The following is a 26,409-nucleotide window of genomic DNA, read 5'->3' as shown; positions in this document are numbered from 1 at the left end:
TTCAGTGAAACAAAACATACGTATTTTGACCTGTATTCTGTACTTTAGTTTTAATAATTAGTGTTGTGTTTATTTCGTAATTTTTGTTTATATGAACTATTTTCCAATACATGTTTTCTAATACATGCCACATACAATTGTTTCAGGACCTTGCAAATAAACGTGTACTTGACTGGTAAAATCTGTAGATAATAAAATAAGGGGTGATATGGTTCTCTTTTACTCTTTTTTTATTGCTATCAGTCTCAAAAACTTTTTCTGTTGTAAAAACATTGGATTTATATTACTATCATATTATGTTCCACCCCTACAAAACAAACCTTATTACATTCCTACATAATGCTATTCCGGAATTACTAAACTATATACGGTATTTGTAACGGACATCCACAGGTGCTGCGTAGGCTCTTATGGGTTTTATACTGCGTATATACATATATGCCACTTTTAAATTTTCTACACTTTGTTTATGTGTTGAGCGATAGTCCCTTGAACTCCTATAAAGTATTGAAAAATAATAAATATGATTTTTATCAGAAACTATATGGTACGTTAAACTGCATAGTAACGTTGACGTATTTTCAAGTTAACTATCTTGAATATTAATTTATAGCTTGAAATATTATCTTGAATACTCAAGGACAATTTTATTATACATATCGTATTTATTGCTCTTTAAGCAATTTTCCTTATTTTCCCTAGAGTGTAATTCGAGGCCAACCAGTGTTCTGGTTGACCCTGACTATTCTGTTTTTGTAATTTTTCTGTAATAAATCCTGTATTACTTGGTAATCATATATGTTTATTATATAAATAAACTGAGTTTTTTTATATGAATATTTTTATGAAATTATTGTAACTCTGGTTATGTTTGTTTTATATTGGCGCCTAGCCCAATTATTGTGTTTAATTAAACCCAATTTCAGGTAACTCTTTTTGTTGTATCAATATCAAATGTATTCTCTCAATGATGCTGTGATTAGTGTACAAAAACTACTGTAAACCAGTTAATGAACTGTTAACTCGGACACAGCAGCCTGGCGAAATTGTTGATAAGTTTTTAGAAGAACTTAGAATACTAAGTAAAAAGTGTAATTTCAAACCTGTGTCGGTTGAAACAAATAGAGACGACTGTATCCGAGACACGTTTGTGAATGCAGACATATCGCATGATAAAAGACAAATACTTCTGGAAAACTTAATCTACCTCTAAAGTACGCTTATGGACAAGCACGAAGCTTGGAAAAGGCACAGCTTAATGCTAATACGTATCAGACGCCAGCCAGTTTAAACAAGATAACTAAATAATAAGAAAAGTGAGGAAACGGATGAACCTCTCAGAAGCGACAAAAATATTGCTGCTGTTTTCAAGTGTTTCTTTTGCGGCTCTGTCAGACAGAGGAACATTTGTCCAGCCGGGAATGTCAATATGCAAGGGTTGTGGTAAGAAAGGAAATTTCATTAAGGTATGTCGAATGACTCCAAAAGTAGGATTCCATCGTAAGCCTGATGCTGCGTCTTGCGCTCTCAGTAAACGAACACAGGAAGAATATTTAGCTGCTATTCATCCTGCGACTGTTCCAGTAGTAGTAAATCACTTATGTGATTTCGCTTTGATTGGGACTGGGAGTTCGTCTAACGATTCAAGCCTTTCAATAAGCGATTCATTATTTTAAAAAATTGAAATTAAAAACTTACCCTTCTACTATTGGAGAGGTTAATATGACGTCTAACTCTCTCAGTTCTCAGACACTAGGTACCTGTTCATTAATAATTACTAGGCTATGTTTATAATGATGTACCTGTCTCTATTCTTCCAAGTTTATGAACATATGTAATAATAGAGCATAACTTACTAGCTCGGCACTCAAAAGTAGAAATGTGTCTAGGTGGATCTGATATAATCCTCTTGCTGTTAGTTGTCAGGCTACAACCAAAGTTACACCTGCTTCACTGTTTACACATCTTACCTCAGACTGTAAGCCGATATACATTAAATCCCGTTCTTACTCTGGGTTAGACTGTAAATTGATCTCTTCGGAAATATCTTATCTATAAAAGGAGGGTGTAATTGAACTAGGTATATCACTATGGTGAGCACATGCTCTCGTCACATCGTCCAGTAATCATAAACGTCGATGGCTCGTTGATTATTCTCTTTCTATAAATAAGTTCACTCTCCTTGACTTCTATCCATCCCAAAGATTGAAGACATAGTAAACAAAGTAGCTAATCATTGAATGTTTAGTTCAATTGACTTGAAAAATGCATATTATCATATACCAAATCAGAGAAGAAAATAAACATTATACGGCTTTTGAACCATGTGGACGACTGTATCAATTCAAAAGAATCCCATTTGTTGTTACTAACGGTGTTGCTGAATTCCAACTTGTCATATTTCTCTAGATTCATTCCCAAATTTTTAGAGAAGATCCGGCCACTTACAAAGAATGGGTACCCCCTGACGCCAAAGGCTATATGTTTTCAATGAGCTTAAGAAAGAGATTGAAAATGTCTATGTTCCCTATTTGCCCAGATCAGCCATTTACTGTAGAGTCAAATTCTTCTGATACTACTGTAGCGGCAACCCTCACTCAAGATGGACGTCAGTGGCTTTCTTTTCAAAAGCTCTCAATTCAACTGAATTGAAGCATACTTCTGTAGAAAAAGAAGCCAATGCTATCATAGAGGCTGTCCGGAAGTGGCGACACTATTTACTCAGGAGGCACTTTAAGTTGGTTACAGACCAGAAATCTGTTTTCTTTATGTTCCATTCAAAACTGTCTGGTAAAATAAAGAATAAGAAGATAACGAAGTGGTGACTTGGAACTTTCATGTTATAGCTATGACAACAACGGGATTGCCAGTAGTCGCACCACTCCTACAACTCTCAAGGCAATGGTCAGGTAGAGAGCTATAATGAGATTGTGAGAAAAACTGTACAGTTGGCTCTAAAAATCAGAATTGATATATTTCTAAATGGGAATTAGTTTTGGACGAAGCCCTACACGCACTGAGATCTCTCTTATGTACTTCCACAAAATGCACCCTAGGCGATCTGGTAGCGGAGTGTCTACACCAACTTGGATTATGAAATCCGCCCCAGTTTTGATGAAGCGCCATATTCGTAACTCTAAATATAACCCTTTAGTGGAAGACGTAACATTGATAGATGGAAACGCTGATTATGCTTACACTCGTCTTCCTGACGGTCGAGAAACTACAACGACAAGACTCTTGGCTCCTGCAGGTGACTATGAGTAATCCAAGGACTCATAAGACATGCTTACTCCGAGCATTGTGAAGAAGATATTACTGTGAGAGAAGACCTTACTAGAGATAAACCAGGCCCACCATCAGAAGTCATAGACTCGCCAACCCAACAACAGAACATTGTCAATCATCAACTGCCCATTATATCAGATTATAACTTAAACTAAGAAGAAATAAACTCTAAATGAACAGTTTTATTTAAATGAATATTTTTATGAAATTGTTGTAATTCTGATTATGTTTGTTTTATGTTGGCCTAGCTCAATTATTATGTTTAATTAAACCTGATTTCAGATAAACGTTTTGTGTTAAATCTACTCGTATATCAGTTTCGTTTCAACCAATCTAAAATCTGGATAGTTTGATTCAGACCAAGCAACATGCCTACTAAAACTTAAATGTTGTGCACTGTAATATGTATTTTATTACGACAGGTTTTGGTTTGATCCGACTCTTCTATTTCATTTCAGGCAATCTCAAATATGGCTAATTTCGCTCAGGTCGAACAACGTGTCTACTAAACTTGAATGCTGTGTGCTGTAATGTCTATTGTTCTACAACGTTGAGACCATTCATCATGTACCTCGTTTAAATGCGTAGACCTATAACGGTTGATTATTATCTTCGCTCAGTCAATAAATTGTTTCTGACCCACGTCTATATAAAATCTCCACCAATTGGCACCCTGAGCGTAAGGAAATAGGGAAATACTCATTTGTACCTATTTATTAATTTGTAATCTAGCTCTGCCAAAAATGTTAGTAAAAGTGTAGGATATTGAGTATCCTACCTGAATCTGAAACTTCAGTTTCAGAAGCAGCAGTACACTACAACTAGATTACTACAGGACCTTGCAGAATTACTGTATTTCAGGCTCTACTCCTACATATTCACGATCACTGCAATCCACCGACTAATACAGTATTTTTAGGATCAGTAGTTTGTAAACTTATTTAACTTAACAGTATTTTGTGGAGATTTCAATAGAGCATCGTCTTTAGCTTTTTTCCGGTTGTAAGCTCCACTTGCAGTGTGCAAATATTTTTACTCGCGTTTCATTATTCATCTGTAGTTCTACTGTAAATGTTTTATAATCGTTCAGTCATCACTAGTGTCCAGCACAAAACACTCACCAGAACTAAAATAGCATTAATAAAGCTTGTGTAATTACATTTTCAAATCACTCTGGTGGCTAGACTAATTATAACTTTACATCAACCTAACCTCAAAATAATCAACTGTTTGACGTGAACGCATAGGAGGGTGGATCGCGGTCTATACAGTCCGCCTCTATACAGTACTAGGCAGTAACCATTGGTGGCATCCGATTGGTCATGGACATTGACGTCACTGTAAACACTGACAAGCAAGCGCGTAAATCGTAGTTAACCGCCTCACTACCTTGTATATACAGTATACAAATTATTGTTGGTAAATTTTACTGATAACATTATACTGTTGCTAACAGCAAAAGAGTTGCGGCCTTTAAGCTCAGACCTACAATGTAGTGGGCCTATTTGTAATCCGTCACTGCACTTAATGCTGAGAGATATTTCGTGGTGTGCATTCATCTGTCTGTCTGCCTACACGATATCTCGAACCGAGCAACGTGTAGACTTAACATTTTGCACGAAGGTTCATTTCTAAATGGACAATACTGAGTTCGATGATGATGCTTGTCACTCACGGGATTTGGCTGAGCGCATGTTAGCAAATATTTTACATTGGTCTTATGGGTAACCAAGATAGCAACGAAAAATAGGTGACAATACTTGATTTCAGCGCACTCTTGCGTTGTAGTACCCTCTCTACCTCACCGGAACTTTTGTTATTTTAACACTGCAATGGAACCTAAATCAATGAAAAAATATGTGAATGCATCATGTGGCAAGATATCTCGAGGAGTATCATCTGTAGACTTTGCATTAAATTTTGCATTAAACTTGATTTTTGCATAGACAAGAATGAGTTGTATGATGCGAATGTCCAACAATGTAAATTGGCTTGATCATCACTCAGTAGGCTGACACAATTTGCCTGTCACAGGGATGTACAAATGTCTTTCCTGTGTGATGTCTGTATACTGTCTGTCCGCAGGAAACCTTGAGAATGAACTGACTTAAAACTTCAAATTTTGCACGCAACCTCAGTGAAGACATGTACGGACACGTGGTATGGCTCACTGCTACGTTGTTTAAATTGATTGTTTTTATTACATATAAATGTAAGTAGCCCCGGCTGGTGGTGGACAGATGACATGCCGAATTCATGGATTTAAAACAGAACAGTTCTGTTCTGCCGGAACTACCAAAGTAGTCCCGCGCCAACAGGTTACATTCAGGCAGGAACTATACAATGGAACGGTACTTTATAGTGGTCCGCGCCACCGCATAGCCCTAGTTCCGAGGTCGTATCTAAGGCGAAGGTGAAGGCCAGCTATCCATAAATAGACAGTAGAAAGAGCTCGGATTGATAATTGTCGACTTGACACTAGAGAAAGGGGTTTTATTCAATCCGAATTATTCTAATCTACTGATACTCACAAATACCTTTAATCAGATTAGTCTCCTCTGTAACAATCAAAAACACGATTATCCGTGATTATCTTCTTAACAAGTTATTTATATTCTCACGGATTAGGCTGAATAAATTACTTATACTACAAGTGTCGTTTAACATGCTTCGCTGATGTTGCATGCACAAGTTTAAGTCCATACTTCATTTCATTCTTGAGATGTCCTGTGGATAGACAGGAAATCATACAGAAAACAATTTTTTTATATACCACGGTAGACACAAGAAACATCATTGTACCGTACCAACCACCTGAGTAATAGGCATCAATGACGCCCAGACGAATCCCAACATCATCTAACTCGTGGTTATCTATATAAGACATGAAGGAAGCTTCATGCAAAACGAAAATATTGTTCCAGCCCCTCGTATAGTAGGCTATACTAATGCTCATATAATAGTGAAATATATAGTATTAGGTAGAATTAATAACCCACTTTCTAATTAGTTTATACTGATCATTAAATCTGTATTGACATAGGGTGTAACAAAAAGGTTGGGCTGGCTATGCATTTTCAGATTTTATGTGTGATTCTAAGCTAAAAATGAAGAATGACCTTTTTTCCAATTTCCGCTTCGTTTAGCCGCTAGCCACCATTTTATATTTTTATTAACAAATTGTTATCTTCAAAAGTAGTAAAGCTAAAGAAACCAAATTTGGCATATATGTTTGAATAGGTTAGGAAAAGATTTTTGTTATTTTATTTAATATTAAAAAAAATGGCGTATGTTGAAAAATGTTAAAGTCAAATAACAAAACAACCAGTATAGTTATAAGAAATGTACTAGACACAAACTATCTGGAGAATTTTATTGGAATCATAACGGTACTAGTTTAAACAAAATCCGTCAGTGCATGAGCGAGCACGACCACTTTAAAGGTACGCTTGCACAAGCCAGAAGCAGCAAACATTTTGTATTCTGATATGCATCAGTTGTATTACATCAGTTACAAAAAATGTACAAGGTACAACTATTTGGGCAACGTTATTACAATCCCAACGGTACTTATTTCAACGAAATCCGTCAATGCATAAGCGAGCCCGATAACTTTAAAGATACTCTTGCAGAAGGCAGGAGCAACAAACAACACTGATAACTCTCAACTATGACATGTTTGGCATTTTTCGGATTTTCGTCTATTAACTACTGTATACAGAATGGTGTGTACTTTCATTTTTATCTAAAACATATTTCACACATGATGCTTACACCATAATTAAATATTAATTAATATTGTATGAGTGTTTTCCTCAAATATAAAGACTTTTTTGTTTGAAAAGGAGGTTTTTGTTCCTCGGGTTATCCTACGGTCCGACCCCGTCAGTGTTATATGTGGAATATGGCGCTAACCACCTTCTTTTAGAAGAACGTGATGGCTGGTTAGCCAGCCATCACGTTCCACCGCGCGTAGGGGATGGTGCAAAAATATAGACAAATAACATATTTTTTTATAATAACAAAATCGTTTTATAAAAATATCAAATGGTGTTTTATTTGTACCATGTGAAATAACATACATTAAGGTTTCAATTACGACACAAAAAATATTGCCTACCATATTTTTAACGATGTTATAAATTTTTCATTAAAACTAAAGAAATACACCTAAAACTGGTTGAGATCGGGTGATTATAAAGTTTGAGTTCTAACTGATTCATTCTGTATTGACATTCCATATACTGGTACTTTCTTTATAGTCTACCCAAACGGTACACTTTTCTCAGGAACTATAGAGAGATATTGAGTTGAAATTCTATATCTGTATACCCCTATGTATTTTAAAGCTACATTACTAGAATTATTTTAATATCTTTTTTAATTGTTGAAATTTTTTTTATATGCTATTTTTTTACTAACTTTTTTACATAAATTTTTTTTCTCAGAAACTACAAATTTAAATGTTATAATTCTAGTGCTGTTACTTGGTATTACGTAGGTGTACATGCATAAAAAATTTCAACTCTGTATCTTTTAAAGTTCCTGAGAAAAATGTACCTTTGTACAAAAAAAATCAAATTTCTGTTAACGAGCGTTAAAGAAAATCTACTCACAGTTCTACTTAGAAGAGTCCCTGCACCATAATCTGGATCATCAGCATCCATTTCCTTGTCTTCTTGCAGATTCCTCTTAGCTCTCCTGGCCTGTCTAGCTGCTTTTGACATTTCTTCTGTTGCCTTTTCTGCTTTCTTCAATCTTATTCTGTCCATGGTGCGAAGTGCGTTCAACCGACTTTTTAGACATTTTTTAGTCCTAATTTATCAAACACCCTCAACTTACTGGAATAACCATCATTGAAGGTTAAAACAGCATCATTGGCACCAAGCTTCAAAGTATCTAACCTAACAAATGTGTTTTTTTTTGAATTTTTGACCAAACTATGTTATTAAAACTTCATTCTGGTTTTTTTGTTTGGCCATGAAGGCACTTTTTTAAAAGGTCAGGATTTGACAAGTCAGTAAATATTTTTTTCATGGCAAGTAAGATAGCTTCAGGAATGCTGTGATTATGGCTATAAGACTGCTTCAGTTCTTTTGATTTATTATAGGCACACCAAGAATCAGCTCCCTTTGGGCATAGGCCATGTTGGGGAGTTTTGTCGGTCGACATCTTATGGAAATTAGATGGCCCATATATTCCTTCTCATGCCTTGTACTCCAGTGTTTATCCGACACTGCTCGTCTAATGGCTAATCCATAATATGTCCTGCAACTTGTCAATATCTAGATCAGTGAGCCTATTTTTACCTCCAATCTTTTTACCGTCATCCAACATTTTGCCTTTATAATCCCTTTACCACACCACTAACCTCCATTGTACCACTTGAACCTTGGACATTTTTTTGTGCATACATGAGCCTTAGGAACTTGCTTATATTTTTCAGCCATAGTGCAAGTATGGCAAAACTTGACATAACATGCATGTCAAGAACTTTGGTAGTGTCTACACTAGTAACAGACATAATTCCATTTTTAGATGTGTGGCCGCGCTTCTGCCACGACCCATCCAACGCTACTGCCAAGTCAGAATTACCACCATTTTCTGTGACTGCTTCTTCTCGTGCTAGGGCCATACTATCTTTAGCACATGCTTCTACAGCTGTATTTAGTGTTTATGCGTATACAAAATACTTTTGAGGTGGAGATGGTAGATCAAGAAGTGGAACAAAGAATATTGCCTGCGCTAAGACCCGCGCTAAGAAGGGTAATAAACTGTTTTAAACCCTTCCCACTCCCCCTTAAGAGAAAATTGCATCATTAACTTTATTGCTACTTAGAAAAGCACATTAAACATATCAAAGTACATTTAATGTTGGCGAGGATTGAAAGTGAAGTAGTAATTGAAGTTGACAATCTTTTCACATAAAAGCTAACTAACATAAACTTAGTGTTGTTAACTTATTGTGTTTATAGTACACAAAATTTCATACGAGTACAAATTTAGTGTGAATTACCTTTGGTGGATTGCCTGCGCTAAGACCCCGGCCAATAGTTCTCATACCATAAATAAAATCGTAGGTTTATGTCATATTTATTGTTTTCACAGAGGTCTGAGTTCCTGAAAAGAACTCTAGTGGAACATTTTGAACATGCAATGTCAACATTTACAGACATCCATGTCGTTCTTCCTGTGACACAGCCAATTCGACACAGTCATGTTTACATCGCACAAAACCTTTTATAACCTCACTTAGTTTGTCTACATTAAAAATACAGTTACCATTACCTTTGGGCTCAAACCTGTCATAAACAGGGAAGTTCAGTTTTTTTGAAGAAGAACTTGGTCTTTGTGAAGTACTGAGGCCTTCAGGAGTAGGGATAGAGCTAGGCCTAGGCTCCGAGGCAACACTCGGTGTATGTGATTCCACTAACTCAACTGATTGCAATTTTTGTACCTATTCCCTTTGAAAAGTACTTTTCTTCTTATAAGATACATTTAAACGAGGCATTGTTAAAAACACAACACAACACAATGACTTGAACTCACAAGGAATATAACTCACAACGAAACAAACTCGGAAACACTAATTTTGTTTATGTTGACTAGAAACAGTTGTAATAGAAACATACAATTCAGAAAAACAACAGATGTTAGCAGTAGACAGTACTGGCTGGTACTAACAACATAACAAAATCAAAACACACCAACTGTTTTGTGTAAGTAGTACTATACAAAGTGAGGCCTACTATGGCGCTACCATAAAGCAAAAAACTTAAAAACATACTATGTTGTAATATTTAAAAAAAGTATATTTAGAGTTATCTTATTTAATTTCTAAAAGCAGATACTTAAATCAGAAGTCTCATTCTACAAAACTGCATTAAAAATAGAAAATCTAAAAAAATAAACTTTTTTTACCCTTCCCACTCCCCTTAATGAAGTGTTTTGCTCGCTATAAACTGTTTAACTCGGAAACAGCAGCCTGGTGAAAATGTTGACAAGTTTTTTAGAAGAACCTATAGTACCAAGTAAAGAGTGCAATTTCAATTCTGTGCGGGATTGAAATAAATAGAGACGACTGTATCCGAGACGCGTTTGTAAATGCAGTCATATCGCATGATAAAAGACAAATACTTCTGGAAAACTTAATCTACCTCTAAAAGGACGCTTATGGCCAAGCACGTTGCTTGGAAATGGTTCAGCTTAATGCTAATATGTACAGGCGCCAACCAGTTTAAACAAGATAACTAATGGAAACAAGGAAAGGAAGAAACAGATGAACCTCTCAGAAGCGACAAAAATATTGCTGCTGTTTTTCAAGTGTTTCTTTTGCGGCTCTGTCAGACAGAGGAACATTTGTCCAGCCGGGAATGTCAATATGCAAGGGTTGTGGTAAGAAAGGAAATTTCATTAAGGTATGTCGAATGACTCCAAAAGTAGGATTCCTTCGTAAGCCTGATGCTTCGTCTTGCGCTCTCAGTAAACGAACACAGGAAGAGTATTTAGCTGCTATTCATCCCTGCGATTGTTCCAGTAGTAGTAAATCACTTATGTGATTTCGCTTTGATTGGCACTGGGGAGTTCGTCTAACGATTCAAGCCTTTCAATAAGTGATTCTTTGTTTAAAAAATTGAAATTAAAAACTTACCCTTCTACTATTGGAGAGGTTAATATGACGTCTAACTCTCTCAGTTCTCAAACACTAGGTGTCTGTTCAGTAAGAATTAAACTACTAGGTAATGTTTTAAAATGATGTACCTGTCTCTATTCTTCCAAGTTTATGAACAGATGTAATAAGTGGGCAAGACTTTACTTGCTCGGTACTCAAAACTAGAAATGTACTTAGGTGGATCTGATAATCCTCTTGCTGTTAGTTGTCAGGCTACAGCCAAAGTTATACCTGCTTCACTGTTTACACATCTTACCTCAGACTGTAAGCCGATATACATTAAATCTGAGCCGTTCTTACTCTGAGTTAGACTGTAAATTGATCTCTGCGGAAATATCTTACTCTAGGGAAGTTATAGCATGACCGGTGGGATGCGCGTGAGGAGTGAAGGAGTTGAGCGCGTGGGGGCACAATCTAAAGTAGGGGAGGGAATACGGTGCTACTAACCCTACTGAGAGTTTCGGCTCCCGGCTCATAGTGGTGGCAAGAGCCGAATAATTGTAGTGTTTGCCAACATTTCTAGACCCCTTATGTTCTTACCACGGTGGTCCTTTTATGATGAGCAATTTAGTATAGGAGACCTTAAGAATATTTGAACATTTCTAAACTCTTTTGAAGTTACGGCGACGGACTTTTATGATGGGGAATTCAATACAGGAAATCTTGGAAATATTGGGACAAGGATGTACGTGATCTTGACAATGACTCTGTTCTGTCTGCCGAAATTGTGTTCATAAGCTCACCCTTCTTAATGAGTTCGCAGTAAGAGATACCTGGTGGTAAGAAAGGGTTCTCATAAATTGGGAAAGGGTAGAATTTATATATTCTTGATCTCCAACGACGACAACAGTTCAGAATTGTAATTGTTACGCTTTTGTTAGCAATTAAAATTCAAATTTATCATATACTAACCGTGTAACCTTCAGGATTTACGATAGTAATACAATATATACACTACAAAATTTTCAACTGACATAGCCTAGCTGCTAAATTAAAAAAATTAAATATAAAACTGGTTAAACTAATTTGTCAATATACACAGTAGAATAAGAAAAAAACTCAGTTTTATCTACCAACTTGTATCAAGTTAATTTAATGATGTATACTTAAAATAACAATAACGCCCAACGATCCACACGCAAACATAATAGTTGGCAAACATAGTTAACATAATAAAAACCCCGTTGTCGATGAAAATTTATTTATTGTTCTTTCGAACTACACCCAAATCAAAATTGTCCAGATTACTTTTAGGTATGTTTGCGTTTTCTTACTTTGTTGGGCGTACTAAAAGAATTGCCAATTGGACTTATTTTTTTTCCTCCTTCAAAATTCGTCTCAGCGTACTTTCAGAAATTCCAGTTGCCTCTACGACAACGACAGCTGTTGAACTTTCTTCAAATTTATAAGTGTGTTGGTTTCTGCTTCCCGTTTCATAAAATGGGAAGCACTTCTCTTGCTTGGCCGTGTATAACCTTTCTACCTCCAATTTTACTTTTTACATTATGATCCATCTCAAACTCTTTACTTAAAACGTAATGAGCACAACGCAATTAATTCACAAATTGTATTACAACTCGTGAATTGGCACAAGCGAATGTTTTTTGGGCGGCACGTATAGAAGACTGGAGACCGAAGTTCACAAGGCTAAATACGGAAACAGACTGAGCCGCTCCACCCCCCACCACTTTAGTTCCGTCTTTGCCTACGGCGCATCTCGAAGTCACCGGTCATGCTATAAAATTCTCTACTATATCTATTAAAGGAGGGTGTAATTGAACTAGGTATATCACTATGGTGAGCACATGCTCTCGTCACATCGTCCAGTAATCATAAACGTCGATGGCTCGTTGATTACTCTCTTTCTATAAATATGTTCACTCTCCTTGACTTTTATACATCCCAAAGATTGAAGATATAGTAAAAGAAGTAGCTAATTATTTGAATGTTTAGTTCAATTGACTTAAAAATGCATATTATCATATACCAATCAGACAAGAGAATAAACATTATACGGCCTTTGAAGCATGTGGACAACTGTATCAATTCAAAAGAATCCCATTTGTAGTCACTAACGGTGTTGCTGAATTCCAACTTGTCATATTTTCTCTAGATTCATTCCCAAATTTTTAGAGAAGATCCAGCCACTTACAAAGAATGGGTACCTCCCCTGACGCCAAAGGCTATATGTTTTTCAATGAGCTTAAGAAAGAGATTGAAAATGTCTATGTTCCCTATTTGCCCAGATCAGCCATTTACTGTAGAGTCAAATTCTTCTGATATTACTGTAGCGGCAACCCTCACTCAAGATGGACGTCAGTGGCTTTCTTTTCAAAAGCTCTCAATTCAACTGAATTGAAGCATACTTCTGTAGAAAAAGAAGCCTATGCTATCATAGAGGCTGTCCGGAAGTGGCGACACTATTTACTCAGGAGGCACTTTAAGTTGGTTACAGACCAGAAATCTGTTTCCTTTATGTTCCATTCAAAACTGTCTGGTAAAATAAAGAATAAGAAGATAATGAAGTGGTGACTTGGAACTTTCATGTTATAGCTATGACAACAACGGGATTGCCAGTAGTCGCACCACTCCTACAACTCTCAAGGCAATGGTCAGGTAGAGAGCTATAATGAGATTGTGAGAAAAACTGTACAGTTGGCTCTAAAAATAAGAATTTATATATATTTCTAAATGGGAATTAGTTTTGGACGAAGCCCTACACGCACCGAGATCTCTCTTATGTACTTCCACAAAATGCACCCCTCAAGAGAGATTGTTTGGACACCCTAGGCGATCTGGTAGCGGAGTGTCTACACCAACTTGGATTATGAAATCCGCCCCAGTTTTGATGAAGCGCCATATTCGTAACTCTAAATATAACCCTTTAGTGGAAGACGTAACATTGATAGATGGAAACGCTGATTATGCTTACACTCGTCTTCCTGACGGTCGAGAAACTACAACGACAAGACTCTTGGCTCCTGCAGGTGACTATGAGTAATCCAAGGACTCATAAGACATGCTTACTCCGAGCATTGTGAAGAAGATATTACTGTGAGAGAAGACCTTACTAGAGATAAACCAGGCCCACCATCAGAAGTCGTAGACTCGCCAACCCAACAGAACATTGTCAATCATCAACTGCCCGTTATATCAGATTATTACTTAAACTCTAAATGAACAGTTTTATTTAAATGAATATTTTTATGAAATTGTTGTAATTCTGATTATGTTTGTTTGTTTTATGTTGGCCTAGTTCAATTATGTTTAATTAAACCTGATTTCAGATAAACGTTTTGTGTTAAATCTACTCGTATATCAGTTTCGTTTCAACCAATCTAAAATCTGGCTAGTTTGATTCAGACCAAGCAACATGCCTTCTAAAACTTAAATGTTGCGCACTGTAATATGTATTTTATTACGACAGGTTTTGGTTTGATCCGACTCTTCTATTTAATTTCAGGCAATCTCAAATATGGCTAATTTCGCTCAGGTCGAACAACGTGTCTACTAAACTTGAATGCTGTGTGCTGTAATGTCTATTGTTCTACAACGTTGAGACCATTCATCATGTACCTCGTTTAAATGCGTAGACCTATAACGGTTGATTATTATCTTCGCTCTGTCAATAAATTGTTTCTGACCCACGTCTATATAAAATCTCCACCAATTGGCACCCTGAGCGTAAGGAAATAGGGAAATAACCGTTTTTACCTATTTATTAATTTGTAATCTAGCTCTGCCAAAAATGTTAGTAAAAGTGTAGGATATTGAGTATCCTACCTGAATCTGAAACTTCAATTTCAGAAGCAGCAGTACACTACAACTAGGTTACTACAGGACCTTTCAAAATTACTGTATTTCAGGCTCTACTCCTACAAATTCACGATCACTGCAATCCACCGACTAATACAGTATTTTTAGGATCAGTAGTTTGTAAACTTATTTAACTTAACAGTATTTTGTGGAGATTTCAATAGAGCATTGTCTTTAGCTTTTTCCGGTTGTAAGCTCCACTTGCAGTGTGCAAATATTTTTACTCGCGTTACATTATTCATCTGTAGTTCTACTGAAAAATGTTTTATAATCGTTCAGTCATCACTAGTGTCCAGCACAAAACACTCACCAGAACTAAAATAGCATTAATAAAGCTTGTGTAATTACATTTTCAAATCACTCTGTACATCATAGTGGCTAGACTAATTATAACTTTACATCAACCTAACCTCAAAATAATCAACTGTTTGACGTGAACGCATAGGAGGGTGGGATCGCGGTCTATACAGTCCGCCTCTATACAGTACTAGGCAGTAACCATTTGTGGCATCCGATTGGTCATGGACATTGACGTCACTGTAAACACTGACAAGCAAGCGCGTAAATCGTAGTTAACCGCCTCACTACCTTGTATATACAGTATACAAATTATTGTTGGTAAATTTTACTGATAACATTATACTGTTGCTAACAGCAAAAGAGTTGCGGCCTTTAAGCTCAGACCTACAATGTAGTGGGCCTATTTGTAATCCGTCACTGCACTTAATGCTGAGAGATATTTTCGTGGTGTGCATTCATCTGTCTGTCTGCCTACACGATATCTCGAACCGAGCAACGTGTAGACTTAACATTTTGCACGAAGGTTCATTTCTAAATGGACCAATACTGAGTTCGATGATGATGCTTGTCACTCACGGGATTTGGCTGAGCGCATGTTAGCAAATATTTTACATTGGTCTTATGGGTAACCAAGATAGCAACGAAAATAGGTGACAATACTTGATTTCAGCGCACTCTTGCGTTGTAGTACCCTCTCTACCTCACTGGAACTTTTGTTATTTTAACACTGCAATGGAACCTAAATCAACGAAAAAATATGTGAATGCATCATGTGGCAAGATATCTCGAGGAGTATCATCTGTAGACTTTAAATTTTGCATTAAACTTGATTTTTGCATAGACAAGAATGAGTTGTATGATGCGAATGTCCAACAATGTAAATTGGCTTGATCATCACTCAGTAGGCTGACACAATTTGCCTGTCACAGGGATGTACAAATGTCTTTCCTGTGTGATGTCTGTATACTGTCTGTCCGCAGGAAACCTTGAGAATGAACTGACTTAAAACTTCAAATTTTGCACGCAACCTCAGTGAAGACATGTACGAACACGTGGTATGGCTCACTGCTACGTTGTTTAAATTGATTGTTTTTATTACATATAAATGTAAGTAGCCCCGGCTGGTGGTGGACAGATGACATGCCGAATTCATGGATTTAAAACAGAACAGTTCTGTTCTGCCGGAACTACCAAAGTAGTCCCGCGCCAACAGGTTACATTCGGGCAGGAACTATACAATGGAACGGTACTTTATAGTGGTCCGCGCCACCGCATAGCCCTAGTTCCGAGGTCGTATCTAAGACGAAGGTGAAGGCCAGCTATCCATAAATAGACAGTAGAAAGAGCTCGGATTGATAATTGTCGACTTGACACTAGAGAAAGGGGTTTTATTCAATCCGAATTATTCTAATCTACTGATACTCACAAATACCTTTAATCAGATTAGTCTCCTCTGTAACAATCAAAAACACGATTATCCGTAATTATCTTCTTAACAAGTTATTTATATTCAAGTGTCGTTTAACATGCTTCGCTGATGTTGCATGCACAAGTTTAAGTCTATACTTCATTTCATTCTTGAGATGTCCTGTGGATAGACAGGAAATCATACAGAAAAGAAGTTTTTTATATCCCACGGTAGACACAAGAAACATCATTGTACCGTACCAACCACCTGAGTAATAGGCATCAATGACGCCCAGACAAATCCCAACAACATCTAACTCGTGGTTATCTATATAAGACATGAAGGAAGCTTCATGCAAAATTAAAATATAGTTCCAGCCCCTCGTGTTGGCTATACTAATTCTCATATAATAGTGAAATATATAGTATTAAGTAGAATTGATAATCCACTTTCTAATTAGTTTATACTGATCATTAAATCTGTATTGACATAGGGTGTAACAAAAAGGTTGGGCTGGCTATGCATTTTCAGATTTTATGTGTGATTCTAAGCTAAAAATGAAGAATCACTTTTTTTCAAATTTCCGCTTCGTTTAGCCGCTAGCCACCATTTTATATTTTTTATTAACAAATTGTTATCTTCAAAAGTAGTAAAGCTAAAGAAACTAAATTTGGCATATATTTTTGAGTAGTTTAGAGAAAAGATGTGTGTTATTTTATTTAATATTAAAAAAATGGCGTATGTTGAAAAATGCTAAAGTCAAACAACAAAACAACCAGTATAGTTATAAGAAATGTACTAGACACAAACTATCTGGAGAATTTTATTGGAATCATAACGGTACTAGTTTAAACAAAATCCGTCAGTGCATGAGCGAGCACAACTACTTTAAAGGTACGCTTGCACAAGCCAGAAGCAGCAAACATTTTGTATTCTGATATGCATCAGTTGTATTACATCAGTTATAAAAAATGTACAAGGTACAGACAGCTATTTGGGCAACGTTATTACAATCCCAACGGTACTTATTTCAACGAAATCCGTCAATGCATAAGCGAGCCCGATAACTTTAAAGATACTCTTGCAGAAGGCAGGAGCAACAAACAACACTGATAACTCTCAACTATGACATGTTTGGCATTTTTCGGATTTTCGTCTATTAACTAGTGTATACAGAATGGTGTGTACTTTCATTTTTATCTAAAACATATTTCACACATGATGCTTACACCATAATTAAATATTAATTAATATTGTATGAGTGTTTTCCTCAAATATAAAGACTTTTTTGTTTGAAAAGGAGGTTTTTGTTCCTCGGGTTATCCTACGGTCCGACCCCGTCAGTGTTATATGTGGAATATGGCGCTAACCACCTTCTTTTAGAAGAACGTGATGGCTGGCTAACCAGCCATCACGTTCCACCGCGCGTAGGGGATGGTGCAAAAATATAGACAAATAACACATTTTTTATAATAACAAAATCGTTTTATAAAAATATCAAATGGTGTTTTATTTGTACCATGTGAAATAACATACATTAAGGTTTCAATTACGACACAAAAAATATTGCCTACCATATTTTTAACGATGTTATACATTTTTCATTAAAACTAAAGAAATACACCTAAAACTGGTTGAGATCGGGTGATTATAAAGTTTGAGTTCTAACTGATTCATTCTGTATTGACATTCCATATACTGGTACTTTCTTTATAGTCTACCCAAACGTTTTTTTTTTTTTAATCAGTGGAATGGAAATATATTTTACATCTACTATGAAAATAGTTTCTTATTTAGAATAAGATAAGAAAGAAATGTGTACTCATATCAGATTCTTTGTGTATCAATTATACACAGTTTCCACATAACGTTGCAACAATATTCTTGGTAATGCGTTTTAAATAACCCACTATCGTACTATTACTTCGACTAGTCTAATATTAGGATTGATAATTTTAAGTTTGATTGTACTGATATCGCATTATGAAGGTTGCACACAATCAGCAAGTCTAGGAGGCCGAGGACAATTTGCATTGCATAAACACACAGTTTCTTTTTTCTTGAAATCCATAGAGGAATAAATTGTTCTTAAAAAAGATATCGATCGTCAACCGCATTAGTTTTGGTGAAGGTTGAAATGGGAGGTCAAAAGGGTTAAAAATATGAAATGATGTTTTTTTCTCAGATTATTTGATGCTAGCTTGGTATACTTAAAATCGACCAGGAGACGCATAAATAACATTGATATCATCGTCAGACAAGTAGATAAAAACTGACAGGGGTCTGTAAATGGTTAGCTGAGGCTTATTTAACATTTATTCATGAGTTTGTTTTAAGTGTGTCGAGCTAATAAGAATTTGACCTGAAAAATCATAATTTCATTTTTTTGCCCTTCTGATACCCTTCCATTTCAACCCGCACCAAACCTAACGCGGCTATCGACCGATGTCTATTTTAATTAAGGAAAATATCTTTACAGATTTATTATACTGTATTAATGGGGTTTTTGCCGGAATTTGCCACCGTTCACCTAACATCAATGTATCACTGAACGATTAAAAATAATCATGTAATCCTCACAACTTTTCATCGTAAAACGAACTTCAAACAAAAAGCTTAAAAGATATTGGACCCGATATTAGAATCAATGAAATGTATAATTCAAATTATGTAGATAAATATTGTTCAAATTAATACCCTGGGCATACGTGGGTCAATGCTTCTTAGGAAATCTTTAGTTAGTAAATTGAGCATAAATAGAATGGAGTGTCCAAGCGAGGTTTAATAGATACTGAGCGATAAGTATCACTTTGTACCCCCTAGAAATAACACAAATATATTTATAATTGCAAACACCCACTGAGTACTCACGGTATCCATTTTCTCCGTGTCTGTAGATAGTGTGGTGGCCAGTGACAGAAGCAGCAGCAGTAGCAGTGCGAGTAACAGCTGTCTCACAGACACACACATGACTGCGAGCCGCGGGGCGAGTGGAGTGTGGAGTGGATATGACAGCGAGACTAGCGATACTCTAGGGGACGCGGCACAAGGCCGAGGTTACAGTACAATACCGAGACGAACCCCAAAGCTTGAGTTTTATTATGGCTCAAGGTCACAGCATTACATCGATGGTCATGATCAAGTTCAACCTGTTTGTCGTTTCTCTGCATTATTATCTTAGAATGTGAACGTGGTCTAAGATTATATCGTAATAACTTCTTCTAGAAGCCTTCTTATCTGTGTTTTGATTACACAACTGACTACCACAAACCTGTGCTTATAGTCTTAAAGTTGCTCCCTAGCCGTTATACCTCGAAGAAACTGCCCCCTGACGACGAAATAAGGTATCTTTTTCTTATGTAGAAAAATATTTTGACCAAAAGAAATAATACATAATTATACGAAATTAATGGCATAGACGTGTAGTGAATTTTTGGCCTCTAACTTTGCCATAATTACATCTTCATTCTCAAAGTGACATTTTTTGTTTGGTATTAGTACACGGGGTACGAAAATCCACACTATATGGTCGGAGAATAAGCAACGTAAGGGTACAGCAACACGGTACTACACGAGTTCAAGAAAAAAACAGTCACACAATTTAAACCAATAAAAAGTTCGTCTTAGACGATTGTGTCACATGTGCATTTTACTGTCCACGATTTTCTTACAAGCAACTAGAACAGCTAAAAGTTCAAACTAGTAACAAACTGATGAACCTTTCCCAACGTATTGCAATGTTTGATTTATTACTATTAAGTTACATTCAAGAATGTATTTCAAAAGTCAACAAACCATTTTAAATAATACGCAATTTCTATCAATAAAACCCCAGGCCAAACGATGTCTACTTGTGGCTTAGATTTGGCACCCATGTTTTTCACACGGACAATTATACGTGACATGCTCTCGAGTGGGTAAACCATCGAGTTTATTTGTGTTAACTAAGGACGGCCATTCAAAAAATATTGTTCACCCTATAGCATTAAGAGATTGATATTTTTGTTAGTGTTACTGTCGTAATTAATTAATGATATATCATTTTAAGGAATAAATTATAATAAATGTAAAATATAATGTTTGACGTTTGTTATTTTCATATTCCTTCATCGTTCACAGCGCTCCATGCCTATTTCACGCATATACCACATCCTTACGCACTTACAATAAGTTAGTTATTTTTTGTCTACACCAGAAATTACCTAGAAATAATTTATATGGCAAAACAACGTTTGCCGGGTCTGTTAGTACTAGTATGTATTTTATAATCTGAATTAGTAATTAAATCTAAAACTACGTTTGGATTACATGTAAAGAATGCGAAAACGACCTTCTTTTTTATTTATAGTATAAAGTGTACACAAGGGGCCATATTTCGATGGTGCAATCAGTTATTTTTAATTTTTAACACGATTTTGTGGTTGCAGCTCTTTATAACGCCTTTCTTAAAGACGAGAAAAATATAAATCTTTTGTCAATCCACGAGGATTTGCAGGAATTAAAAGTATTACCGTATTTGGAAGCCCCACACAAAACGGCTGAATTTAAGGATGTTAGTATTTTGAAGTATGTGTATGGGAGATGACTGAAGGGAGCACTATCTTTTTATTTATTAAATGTACATACCTTTAGTTATATTTGATTTACAATAATGTAAATTTCTTAATTTATATATCAAAAAGGACGTTATAATGTAATTTATTTAGGCGAGAAATAATTAACACAACATGTGATTCTTTGAAACCATAAATGCATACACTTTAAAATTTACATTTTTACCTTCAACAGTTTTTCTTGGGATTCTTAGAAATAATTAAAGATTGCTCAAAAATTCTGCTTTAAATGCCTATAAACTTTCGTGGAATAACCAAAAGGTACTCAAAAATGCCTAAACATATTTTTCTACCATCAGACATTTAGGGAATATATTTTAAAGTGAATTTTATAATTTTCCCTAAATTGTAAAAATAGCCTAATCAAAACCGATTGAATCACATTAAACACTCGTACAAACGATTTAATCTTCATAAATTCCAATCTAATCGGAAACTGAATACGTTTTAATTGAATGGCACCTCTGTGGGTACAGTTCGAGGACTTTAGCTGTGCGCGTGACCTTGAGTGTGTGGTGATAGGCGGGAGGGGTGGCGGAGTAGTATATTATGCGCTGCGTCCCGAAAACATTCCCTGTGACACATAGGTAAAACCCTCCTTCCAGTAATCGTATTGGCCCAAATAACTCATCACACTCGCTAAAATCAGTCTGTTTTGTGACAGTGCTGATTGTGGTGGAATTAAAAAATAAGAGAATACCAAATAATAGCAATAATAGGACTTATCCTTGTTTTTCAGTTGTTATAGTGTTGTTTAATGTGTTTTTGAAAATAACGTATTTGTCAATACTAATCTGCAAATCAAAACCGTGAGTTTAAAGTCGTTAAAGAGATTGTCGCGCCTTCATCTCAGCGGCTAGCACGTAAACGCAACCCGCCACACAGATAGCGTTTATTTGTTGAAAGGGTAGTATTAGGGCTCTACGAGCACAGCTAAATTCCTCCAACTGTATAATAGGAATCCGTGGTATTGATATATTTTCACCTCGGAACTTGTCATTTAAAATGCTGGCTTCGATAACGTTTTTCATTAATTTTTGAATGACTAATCGCGTACCGTTGCACAGCCGTGGCGGGTTTAAATTACGAAGCAAGATAATCGGAGATCCAACCTTCAATCGTAATTATGCGGTGGCATGCATGGCAAATCCAGTGAGTTCAAAAACTTTTTGGGAAAATTTACAGCTTCGCTGGCATCACAAACTGTATCAATAGATTTGTATGATACCAAGTTCCCTGGCAACAATTGTTGTATCTTCAGATTTAAATAATTGTTTTATACAAATGAATTTTCAAGAAACGATACAAGTGGATAAACAGACACGAAACGTAGCATTTTATGACGTACGTTTATGAGACAGTCTGTATTAATAATTTCCTGTAGAAATCCTAGTTTTAGGATATTTTGTGTTTTGTTGCATAAACTCAAAAACGAACTTACAATAAATAAAACTTATAAACATTCAGCCAAGTATATTGTTGACCGCTGTGGGATGAATGGTCTTTAGGTTAAAATATTTAGAAAGATTAATTCAATCGTATTATCACTGATAAGTTACCAAACGTTTCAAGAGAACGTTTATAAGCAACCATTATAGGCATTTAATTTGTTCAAATTTCTGCATTTTAAATTATTATATTTACTTCAATTTCCGCGTTACATTTTTGTGTAATTTGTGTTTTAAGACTGAAGGTAATATTGTTATCTGTTGTGTACATTTATCAACGGGTTTGTAAACACGGGTACAGGTTACGATTCTTGATGTTATTTCGCATATTCTGTCATGACTCACGACCAGAGACGATTTCTACGTCAGTGGAGCAGCTATGTAATCAATCTTGATGTGGAACAATTTATTGCAGAGTTTAATTGTTTTTACATTTATGGTTTAAAATGAATTAGTCGAAATACACTCATAAATATTTTTGATTTCTTCGTATGGGCAGTTTCGGTAATGTCTTCCTAAAATAATTAAGTATTTTGGAACTATCTGGAAGCCAATATTTGTGAAAGAGTTTTTCATACCGGGTACCTAAAAAACCACATTATTATTAGAAAGAACAGACTTTGTTTCTCTTATTTTGAAAAGTAAATGTCATTATGGGAATCGCTTCTAGTTGTCTGTTTCTAGTTGTCGGCGAGAATGAGGCCACTCTGTCCCTACGTGGACATTGTCCAACGTTATCTGGAAAAGTTGAATGATCTGGGCCCCTGACCGTCGTCGTCAGTGGCGCCTAATGCGCCACCCCGCACTTCTGGCGAAAACATTCATACATCGAGATAGTACCCAAATTCAAGCTCAGATCACGTGACCGCTCGTAAAGGCTACCTTTAACTTTGGTACTACTAGTAACACATTTATAACAAATAAAAGCCTAATAGCAAATAGTAGATAGGGACAGAGTGACCACCTCGTTGAAATCATTTCCTTTTGAGAGGCTGAAAAAACCAATAGCCATGGTGACGTGTAATTTTCACATTAAGTCAAATGAAGTCTATTCTCTCTATAAAATAATAATGTAGTGATTTCAGGTACCCGGTAAGAATAAATCTTCCAAAAACAGTGACTTCCGGCCGGATAATACCAAAATACCAATAATATTTTATTGTTTTATTGATCTTCTGGTTTGCGTAGGATCTTTATACCTCATTTTTAGTTGGAAGAGGCATTCCCTTCGCCATATCCCTTACTGTAAATTAATTTATAAAATGTTTTAAGAACTCTTAGGTGTGAATCATTATAACTTAAATATCGTGATGAGTAAAAAAGACCATCGTCGGCAGTGGTTTTAACATTAATTGACGAAGGCATACCAGAAGTGAATATTATAATGAATATAATTAGAGACAAAATTGTACTTTTTGGTATCCCTGCTTGTACTGGTCCGTTGAAAATAAAACTCCACCAACTTTGACTGAACATGTCCCGCCTTCAAGAAAACTTCTTATACTGTAATCTTGAATAATAATAAGAAAACCGAGGTGTCCCAAATTAAATACCAAGCCATCATGATAGTAACGATCAAAGCTTGACCTACTTCTAAAAACACGAACAGTGGTATTACATTTCTTCAAATCCTCATATAATATCTTCAGATACTTTCAATAGATTGGCGAGATCGGAAATCGAATTTAGTGATGGGGAATAAGTGAAGGATTATATTTACATCCGCATCTGGATGTTTTTATATCTTCTAAAACAATTACGAACGTGTCGGGAGAAGATGTATTGCACCATAGACTCTACTACTTGAGATGAGAAGTTTCCAAGTTTATAATGTCAATATTTTTTTAAGTTTTGCAAATTGTTAGAAAGTGTGAGATACATAAGCAAGCGTTGAAGAACCACGTAAGAAAGCAAGTCAATCTAGGTAAAATGTATAGTACTACGTGGTTTTACTTTTCATTGATTTTATGTCATATAAGATCTCCGGTGGAGAAGTGAACCTTACTGGTATTTCAACGGTGTTCTGTGGCGAAGTTATGACTTAGTAACGTGAGATGAAAATTCTATGTGTTGAGTATCTTCATTGAAAAGAAATACAGATTGGAAGTAATCATCTAATATTTTTGTTTTGTCTGTATTGCTTTCATAAATGTGCCCATTATTTATCAGACAAGATCTCGTATTAGGAGGTTTTCTGTAAGAATCCACTTCGTTGCCAGCCATAAGTTAGTAATAATTTAGTCCAAAATTACTTCGTATCTACAATTGTATAGTTTCTGTTTAATACGCTTATTCATTCAGTTAGTTATCTATTCTGCAAAAGCCATGGAATCAGCGTCTTAGTCATAGCGTTCTACGTTAATTCTTCAGTCTAATAAGTAAAATAATTTATTGTGGGGTTCTGAGAAGGAAGGGACCTTGTTAAAAATGGTGGACAGTGTATGGTTCTATAAAAAATATGACGGAATTCAAAAATGTATTAATTGTCTAATCAATTTTTAATTTATGCAAAGGACTACGTAAGAGGTTAAAGTCTTTTTGAAAATCGTTGCTGACTTTTTTTACCAGTCACCGATTCCCTTTATTAATTTTACTTGTTGAGACTAAAATGGTAAATGGTCAGAGTTAAGTTCCACCATTGTTGTAATGTACATTGGGTAAGACACATTTTTACAAAATAATACTAATATCTAAAATATCAACCTAATAGTAGGATTACATGTATTGTGTGAGTTAATCATTCACTACTACCAGTAGCGTAGCCAGAAATTTCGTTCGGGGGGGGGTCCGAAACCGGGGGATCCGGGGGACGTTTTGTGTGTTATTTGCCAATGAATTCACTGGTAAAAGGTAAATACCAAAAATATGGAGCTTTAGTAACTACGCCTTATAGACAGTGGAAAGAAGTAATAGGCAAATTCAACTCTCACAGCAACTCTAGCACCACACATTTTCTTGTATAGCTACAGAAACTTTACGAAGTTCGATTCTGGCCGAGTAGAAGGCACCAAAGTGATGTTGGATTCACTGGATAAGAAATAAAAAGAACAAAACAGAGCTTCACTCAAGCGTATAATTGACTCAACTATATTCTGTGGAGAAAATGAAATACTCCTTCGGGGACATTGGGCCACTGACAGCCGAAAACCCTTTAGAAAAGAAGGGCGATTTTCGGGTACAGCGTTGCTCGGTTACAGATCAAACTAACAGTCGGAAAATGCACCGGAAAAACTCTACTGATTAGAAGTTCGGCCAATTTAGATTTCACTGATTGGGGTATTTATGAATGAGTTATAATGACGATTTTTTGTATCATTACACTGTAGACGAGTATATAATTATCGGAAAAATCACTTTCGGTCGGAAATAAAATACACCTGAAAAACTCTAATGATTAGAACTTAAACTACTTCGGACTTCGGTTATTGAGGTAAACGTGGTATTTTTGATTGAGTTAGTAAAAATCCTAAGTACCCACTTTTACCTCAACCACTCAACCAATGAAATCCAAAATCGGCAAAACTTGAATCTGTAGAGAGCTTTTCTTCGGTATTTACCGACCGGAAGTGATTTTTTTTCTCGATAATTATATAGGTATGATGTACAGTTTAATGATAACAAAAATCGTCGCCTAACTCAATCGAAAACCTCACGTTTACCTCAAACATTGAAGTCCAAATTAGTTGAAGTTCTAATCAGTAGAGTTTTTCAAGTGTATTTTCTGACCGAAAGTGATTTTTTCGATAATTATATACACGTTTACAGTTTAACGACACCTAAAATCAACGTCTTAACTTAATTCTATGTAGTCACTTTACGTCCCCACGACGAATTTGAACGAAGTGGTCGCTAATTTAAACTGTT

General features: G+C 35.8%; 1 protein-coding gene across 2 annotated transcripts in view; it reads right to left on the bottom strand.

Annotated features, from left to right (window-relative positions):
• LOC124357466 (lipase 1-like) overlaps positions 1-19,542 on the bottom strand; it is a 49,207-nt gene extending 29,665 nt beyond the window's left edge. Inside the window, exon 1 of one of the 2 annotated variants that reach the window (XM_046809294.1) lies at positions 19,356-19,542. In XM_046809294.1, coding sequence (XP_046665250.1) covers positions 19,356-19,454 — 99 coding nt within the window. In that variant the 5' untranslated portion in view covers positions 19,455-19,542. The remainder of the gene's footprint in view (positions 1-19,355) is intronic. The other variant, XM_046809293.1, reaches the window with a different exon arrangement.
• Between the last annotated feature and the right edge of the window lie 6,867 nt (positions 19,543-26,409).

The sequence above is a fragment of the Homalodisca vitripennis genome, chromosome 3, assembly GCF_021130785.1.
Source record: "Homalodisca vitripennis isolate AUS2020 chromosome 3, UT_GWSS_2.1, whole genome shotgun sequence".
Taxonomy (NCBI): Eukaryota; Metazoa; Arthropoda; class Insecta; order Hemiptera; family Cicadellidae; genus Homalodisca; species Homalodisca vitripennis.
The sequence above is the reverse complement of the archived record's forward strand: the minus strand, read 5'-3'. Positions and strand labels throughout refer to the sequence as shown.